Source organism: Microtus pennsylvanicus, chromosome 5 (genome assembly GCF_037038515.1).
Source record: "Microtus pennsylvanicus isolate mMicPen1 chromosome 5, mMicPen1.hap1, whole genome shotgun sequence".
Lineage (NCBI taxonomy): Eukaryota > Metazoa > Chordata > Mammalia > Rodentia > Cricetidae > Microtus > Microtus pennsylvanicus.
In genome coordinates this window covers 131,926,787-131,935,242 of record NC_134583.1, presented here as the reverse complement: position 1 = coordinate 131,935,242, position 8,456 = coordinate 131,926,787, and the positions used below count along the sequence as shown (strand labels likewise).

The 8,456-nt window shown below is 37.2% G+C and overlaps 1 protein-coding gene across 4 annotated transcripts in view; it reads right to left on the bottom strand.

Moving 5' to 3' along the window:
- Positions 1-8,456, bottom strand: part of Pdcd4 (programmed cell death 4) — a 34,218-nt gene that overhangs the window by 8,565 nt on the left and 17,197 nt on the right. Inside the window, exons 9-13 of one of the 4 annotated variants that reach the window (XM_075974397.1) lie at positions 3,860-3,967; positions 3,313-3,423; positions 2,674-2,813; positions 732-839; positions 73-214 (exon numbers count right to left, since the gene is read on the bottom strand). In XM_075974397.1, coding sequence (XP_075830512.1) covers positions 779-839; positions 2,674-2,813; positions 3,313-3,423; positions 3,860-3,967 — 420 coding nt within the window. In that variant the 3' untranslated portion in view covers positions 73-214; positions 732-778. Of the gene's footprint in view, positions 1-72; positions 840-2,673; positions 2,814-3,312; positions 3,424-3,859; positions 3,968-8,456 lie in introns of those variants that run through there. The other 3 variants (XM_075974398.1, XM_075974396.1, XM_075974399.1) reach the window with 3 other exon arrangements.

The window sequence follows — 8,456 nt, the reverse complement described above, 5'->3', positions numbered from 1 at the left end:
ACAAGGCCTAATGAAGTTTAGACAGGAAACCTAAAAGACGTTTTCAACACACAAAATAAATGTACTCCCAACTAAAGAATCAACACTGCTTCACGTTTTATTTTGTTGTACATTCTTGTAGAACCAGGTTCATTTTTCCAGTTTTGTAGAAAAATAGATGTTCCAGCCACCATTTACTTAACTGTCTAGTATTTAAGACCAATCAATATGTTCCCTGGAAAGATGAAAAAGTCTCATGACTAACTCGTCTTTTAAAAATTCTTTTTAAGACAAAAGTGTGTGTGTGTGTGTGTGTGTGTGTTAAAGATGTGTGTAGGGTGAGTATGTATGTGTGTGTTTATTCCCGAAGCACAGCATTTCCACAGCAGCAGCCAACATGGGGCTTAGTAGCTTCACTTGTCCCCTAACTAAAGCTTTGTATAAACCAGTGATTTTACTACAAAAAAAAAAAAACCACTGTCCTTGAAAGAAAGGAGTGGCAGTCAGACGTCAATGCAAAACCTGGAATGATTAGGTCATAAACATGGCACTTAGAAAAAGTAGCTTATCAGAATATTCCACATTTAAGTGGTTACTCTTCTTCACTCCTTTAGTTTCCCCTCAAAGAAAAAAAAAGAAAAAAAATACTTCCTTCAAAAATCCCCATTAAATGTAAGTTTATAAAATTTCAGAAATGCCTTATACCCCAAAAAAAAAAAAAACCCAAAAAAACCTGCACTAACAACTCTTACAGTTCAGATCTGCCGCTATCCCAGCTAAGACTGTAAGAGCTCTGCCTTCAGTAGCTCTCTGGTTTAAGACGACCTCCATCTCCTTCACTTACAAATCGCTTTCTTCCCCTGTAAATGAAAAGGACAAAAATAAAAGCAGGTAAAAATCTGACTCGAAAAACATTAAAACCTTGACATCTTTGTTTATACATTTAGACATAAAGAGTTCTGCTGTTTAAGGCCAGCGTGTCTGAATTCCTTTGAAAGGATGTTTTTTACCTACTAGAAACCTTAGCCTTAAAAATCATCAGATAAAGAGCAAGTATGAGGAGCTTAGAGAAACTATTACTAATGAATTTTCTTTGTCTATTAGTTGTAATTAAAGTTACATTTTACTTAGACTTCAGTATTTATTTTTACCTTATTTGAAAGCAAGTGAGCCAAACAGAAGGTGATTCAAAGAAAGTAAAGGCTCCTCTTGCCACCAAACCTGATCCATCCTGGGACCATCATGGTGGAGGTACAGAAGGAAATCCCAGAAGTTGACCTCTTACCTCCATATATGTACCATGATATGAACACACATGTCCACATAAATAATGTTAACAAATAATGTCACCAAAATGTTTAATAACTAAATTTCCCTTAGCCTTAGAAAAGTCCTAATCTGTAGACAACCAAAGGAAATCTGATTTATTTAGCCTATATGCCCCATTAAGGGAAGGCTGACTGTGGTTTGGAAACTCAAGAAACTCTCCTCTATCAGAGCCACTGCACTCCAGCTACTGCAGCAGCACTCTCCCCAGAGAACAACTGGCCAGCAGCCTACATCAGTAATAGGCAGACCTATTACAGAATTAGCCCCTGCTCTCTGCCCCAAGCATGCAAGATCACACATGCATGTGTACTTAACACACAAACACAAAAGCTTAATGATGACAAAAGTCAAAGTTGTTTGGTATTATATTACACAACTGTAGGAACTCTTCAATGACTCCAGAGTTAAAGCCCCCAATAAAAATAACCAGACTTTCAAACACAAGCTTTAAAAGAATCTTAAAACGCAACCATGAGGTACTGGGACAGGAATCTGCTCTGTGTCCTTAAACTGAGGGCTACACTAAGATCGGGGTGAGATGAAATGGTGAAGACAAAAGGTCTCGCTAGGGTTACCCGCTAAGGTGGCGGTTTCACTGATGCTATGTGACGTATGGCATCTAGCCATGATTTGCATTTCCAGAGATTTCTACACCTCCACCTTCTCTCTGAGCCTATAAACTTTAGTAGTAGTTTTTCTGAGACTCTTCACAAAACAAAATTCAAAGCTTACATTTTTCAGACTTAAAAAGAACAAACAAAAATGTATATAAAACATGTTTGGTTACAGCTAAGTCTTTAACTTGCTACACTACACCTACTGCCTTATTAAGGGGAAAAGCCCTTGTCAACTCTTTAAATTATATCCTAGTGGTACAAATATAATTCCTTAAAGAGAAAAACAGTCCTACAGTAAGTGTCTGTTCTTCATCACATGAAGCAAAGAAAGCCACTGCCAAGTACAGGAAAGCATTTAGACCTTACGTCTAGAAAGTCTAAATTCACACTTTGCCAATACAAGGCACTAGTCATGAGAACTTGAAGGTTCACTAAATAATCTCCAATTTTCTTGTGTTTCTGGTGATAATATCTACACTGAAGTAACATTTACTAACATCCTGGTAAACATCTACACTGTATAAAATTAGCTCCCTCCAAATAGTAGTCCTCTCCACAGTTGCAAGAGGACAAGCAAGCTTAAACTCTTAAGTAGACAAGTAGATAGTTCTTGGCCTCCAGTCACTTCAAGAAAGACACTACTTCATTTTCCTGACAGCAGAATGACAAACACACACACAACTATCTTAGCTCCCCAACTATCTCATTCAGTATTTTACAATGAGAAAGTAATATTTAAACACAGTACCTTGATGGACAAAGATCTCGGACTTGTTTGGAAATGATTCCAGCCTGAAAACATTCCTCCACAAATCTCTCCAGCACAGAGTATGAGTGTGGAACATCCAGATTGATATCTGGAATTTCATTGTAAATTCTCTCATAACCCTAGAACAAAATTACAATTGTTAACCCTGCGTAAAAATGATGTCATGAAACAACCCACCACTATATTATAAACTGATGCAGTGCAAACTGGCAAAACAAGTCAATAACTGAACCTTGAAAATAAAGTATATTTGCTTTCTTTAAAACTTCTCTAAGAACACCAGGCAAATGTCAGACAATGAGCAAATTCCCTATCTACTTCTCAATCTACATTTACTATCTTGTATAAAAAATAAATAGTTTCACCATTTAAAAAACATGTACAACTTAAATAGGAAAAGAAATGTCATTTAAATGCTTTTGTATCTCACAAACTGAACAATCATACTTTTAAAAAAGACTGAAGTGTTATCTAAGTTTCACATCCAAAAAATTTAAAAAGTCAAACAAAATCTCAGGCATAATACTACACATACACTAAAAGAAACCTTCATTAACAATTCATAACCTTTATACAATTATATAGTTGAGGTATTATTTAAAATAATGTCATACATACTCTTTTCATTTGGTCTATGGTAATGGTAGAAGACTTCCACAAGGATTGTAATAAATCTAAGATCATCTTGAATGCACTTTCTCTAGTTGACTCTAAAACCATTACAATGGCCTAAAAATTGAACAAAAAGAGTAAATTAATTTTTAACAGTTCATGAGAAACTGCTCCTAAAAATGTATCAGATCTCTCATCTAACATGTAGTGATTATGTTTTTTGTAATGATTATATAAACATAAATTATTTTAGTATTTTTAAGGAAAAAAAGGTTTGTATTATTAAATAAAACATTGGTCACTGTGATATAAGAAGAGCAACTAAAAATCCGCGTGGGGGGCTGGAGAGATAGGTCAGCAGTTAAGAGCACTGACTGCTCTTCTAGAGGACCTGGGTTCGATTCCCAGCACCCACATGGCAGCTCACAACTGTCTGTAATTCACTCATACACAGACACACATGCAGGCAAAACACCAATACACATAAAATAAAAATAAATCTTTAAGAAAAAAAGGAAAGACAATCCTCTTGGGTATGAGAATGTACTCTTACTTCATACACAAGCTCGTGGTGAAAATGAGGTACTTCCAGTTCCTTAAGGCAATGTTCAGCTTCAGAGATGTCTCCAGAGAGTAAGTACTCTTTAAGTAGCATATCAATCTGTTATATTTAAAAGTTGCAATGTTAGAATTTCTAATTTTTAAAAGCTGTGTGCTTACCTAAATTATCTATTTACATTCACACCAATATTAGATATAGGGATTTGACAGGGTGGTGTCATAATATTTAATTTTTCATAATTGAAGAATTTCTTCATAATTAAAAATAAACTTCCAGGCTTTGAATGGTTCATTGGTTTTCTAAGGGATGACTGGTATCCACAAGCAGGTTTTGTAATGTAGATGCCCTGCCTTATAACTGTAATGTTTCAATATATCCTACTAAAAATAAGGGATTTGCCAGGCAGTGGTGGCTCCTTTAATCCCAGCACTCTGGAGGCAGAAGCAGGCAGATCTCTCTGAGTTTAAGGCCGGCCTGGTGAGTTCCAGGACAGCCAGGGCTGTTAAACAGAGAAATTCTGTCTCAAAAAACAGGATAGATGAATGAATGACTAGATGGAGTGATTTAGGGGGTGGAGAGACAGCTCAGCAATTAAGAGCATGCAGAGGACCAGACTATCTCTAAGGCTATCTCTGACCACCCATTACCAGCAGCTCACAACAACTTGTAACTCCAGCTCCTAGGATCCCACAACTCTGTCCTCCATAGGCATCTAACTCAAGTGCACATACCCACACATACATATAATTAAAATAAATCTTTGAAAAGGACAAAGGGTTAAATACCACTAAAGGGCACTAACAAAGTCCCATTACTTTTTGGAATGCCACCAAGTATCAGGGTGGTCTAAATGCAATTGAGAACCAAAAAGTAAGAGATACTGGGACATTACTACAAGAACAAAGATTTCCAGTTTCTCTTCTCTCTAGAATTGAGAATTTGAAACTCAGTATCTCAAAACATTTAGTGAGGGTGGAGAGACGGTTCAGTGTTTAAAAGCACAATGGCTGTTCTTCTGGAGGACCCAAGTTCAATTCCCAGCACCCACATGGTGGCTAGCCACCATCTACGACTATTCGCTGCCCTCTTCTGGCCTCTGAGAACACTGCATACATGTGGAATACAGACTCTATACAGGCCAAACACCCAAACACATTAAAATATTACATTAAAAAAATAACACCTTCAGTAATTGAGCTTCAGTCATAGCAAAAGAGACTGTATCATTTCTGGCTCTAGAAAAAGACTGGTAAAGTTTTTTTCAGCAAAAGAGCTTTTCAAATAAAAAAATAATGTTCTTTACAAATTTTCTGGGAAAAGCACTTGTTTCTAATGACACTAAGTGTATTTTGACTGGGTGAATACAAGAATGAAGACCAAAGTTCAAAGCCCCACACTCACATAAAAATAATAATAAAGCCAGGCACGGTCGTGCATAAATATGATTCCAGCACCGCTGGGCAGAGACAAAGGGATTGCAAAAGCTCACTAGCCAGTAAGTCAAGAAAAAATATCAAGCGTCTAGTTGAGAGAGAGACTCTGTCTCAAGGCAAGGCAGTGGAGAGTAACGGAGGAAGATGCCTGATGCCCAAGTATGTGCACAGGCACAAAAATTGTACCTCATATGCATGAGTGCACCACCATACCAGACACACATTATACACATACACAAAGTATTTAGTACATACATATTACATACTTAACATATTTTATACCAATACTTAATATTTCAAGTATGTTTACTAAAAACTACATGCTGTGTGTTGTTTTAGTTGTATTTGCTATGCCACTGAGAAAGTGCACATGGGGCTGAGGAGAGGAGTGCAGTGGCTAACAGCACTTGCAGCTCTTGTGTGGGGCTGGGTTCAGTTCCCAGAACCCACGCAATAGCTCACAACTGCCACAACTTAGTTCCAGGGGATGCAAAGGACTCTCTGGCACACATGCACATATACACACACACATACACATTACACTAAGACATACACATTACACATACAGAGAAGCAGGCACACATACATATACAGAAATATATTTTAAAAATTACTTCTTTTTTAAAAAATAAAAATTTACTTGGACATTGCTTCCATTTAAATGAGTACCCAAAATAATGTAAATTTCAAATTCATATACTGTTATTTCCAATCTCCTTTTAACTGAAAGATAATTCACATAGTCTAAGAGTTTGTCAATTTCTCAAAATATCACCTTCAGAGAGTATTATCATCTTAACAATATTGTCTTATAATCCATAAATGTGGCATATCTTTCAATGTTTTCCGTTTTTAGTGTATAAAACTTGAATTTCCTTTAATTTTGTCATATTCTAATTTTATGCTTTTATAAACAGCCACACTTTCATTTCTGTTATTGCTTCAATCCTAATGTATAAAGAACTGAATTTCATGTATTGATCTTATTATCATGCAAATTTGCTAAACTACGGGTTAAGTTTGGGTTTTTGGAGTTTCTCTGTAGATTCCCCTGGATTCTCCAATCTATGTATCATTCATCTGGGAATAGAGCTGGTTTGACATCTTCCTGTCCAGTTAGGATGCTCTTTATTACATTTCCTTGCCTAATATCCCTGGGATATTCATATTTTAACTTTTCTTATAACTCTTCAAATTTTTAAAAGACAAATGCAAGTCATGACCTGACATATCTAATCTAACCTATGTTGTTTTGGGGGGGGGGGGAGTTGTTTGTTTTTTGTTTTTTGTTTTTGTTTTTCGAGACAGGGTTTCTCTGTGGCTTTGGAGCCTGTCCTAGAACTAGCTCTGTAGACCAGGCTGGTCTCAAACTCACAGAGATCCGCCTGCCTCTGCCTCCCGAGTGCTGGGATTAAAGGCGTGCGCCACCATCTCCTGGCTCTAATCTAACCTATGTAAAAAGCAAAAAATGATCAACACTGTAACTACCCATTTGAGCTAGCTCCTTACCACTTAAACTAGAGATATAAAAAAGACTGAGGGTAGAGGCACCAGCTCAGCCAATTAAGTTCTTGTCATGCAAGTTTGATGACCTTTACTTTGATCCTCGTAACCCATGTAATACACTGCACATGACATGCTTGTAATCTCAACCTCACAAACAAAGACAAGGAGACCTGTGGCTCACTATACAGCCAGCCTAACTATGGTTAGCACGAATTGTAATTGGTCTTAATAAATAAAGCCCAGAGTCAGATATTAAACAGTAAAAGCTGAGAGATCAGAGAAGCAATCAGCCAACCACTAGAATTCTTACCTCTACCAATGCTCAGACCAAAGGGACAATTCTGCTCTCAGACTGCCTCCGACTGCTTCCTCAGACTGTTTCAGACTATTTCAGACTGCATCCTCAGACTTCGTCCTCAGACTGCACTGAGCTCCTATCTCGCCCCCCTCCCTCGCCTTGTACTCCTCTCTCCACCCAGCCATATCCCTTCCTGTCTCCACCTCCCTAGTGTTATAATTAAAGGCGTGTGACTCCCAAGTACTGGGAATAAAGCTGTGAGCCACCACTATCTGGTTGTTTCCCTTTTAGACTGGATCAATTTCGTGTAGCCCAGGATGGCCTTGAACTCAGAGATCTGTCTGCCTGTCTCCTGAGTGCTGGCATTAAAGGTGTATGCCACCAATGCCTGGCCTCTATGGCTAATTAGTGGCTTAGCTCTGCACTCTGATCTTCAGGCAAGCTTTATTTGTTAGATTACAAACAAAATATCACTACAGCTATGTCATAAGTAAGGTCCCAGTGAAGACTGTCTCAAAAAGCAAGGTGACATTTCCTAAAAAATGAGACCTGATTTTGACCTCTGAACTAAAACACACACAAGACACATATGTGTATACACACACACACACACACACACACACTAATTGAAAATCAAAATTAAAAGGAGTATACTAAAAAAAAAGTACTTAAACTACAAATCTTCTAACTAGGTCTCAAAATATGTAGTCAGACACTTACATTTTTCCAGTTGTTAAAGAGAAAATCCATAGGAAGCAGATCTTGCATTTTAATGAAATAACCCAACTATTAATTTTCCTTAGCAAATGTAGTGAACATCCTTATAAATATCTACCACTCTGATTGGCTCTAATAGTAATGATCCCTAACTTGTAATCTCAGACTACCCAAACTGCTTATATATATTTATTGAACAATTTAAAAATAGCGTTTTAAGTAGGTGGTGAAGGTGCACGCCTCAATCCCAGCACTCGGGGAGCAGAGGCAGGCAGATCTCTGTGAGTTCGAGGCCAGCCTGGTCTACAGACAGAATTCCAGAATAGGCTATAAAGCTACAGAGAAACCCTGTCTCAAAAAACAAAAACAAAAAGGCATTTTAAGTTAAAACTAAATACAACTATAAAACAAGATTTTAGGCATTCTCCAGATGTTCACAGACAGCCTCCTTATAGTTATTCCTTCCTTAGATGTTCACAGACAACATTCTTAACATTCACGAAAGGCCTCTTAATAGTCATGCCATTAAGTCACAAAACAGGGAATAATAGCAATTATGCAATTATTTTCTCTTTTGTAGATTATTCCATTTTTTTTTACTTGCAGGTATACAATCACAATGAATTCTTACCCA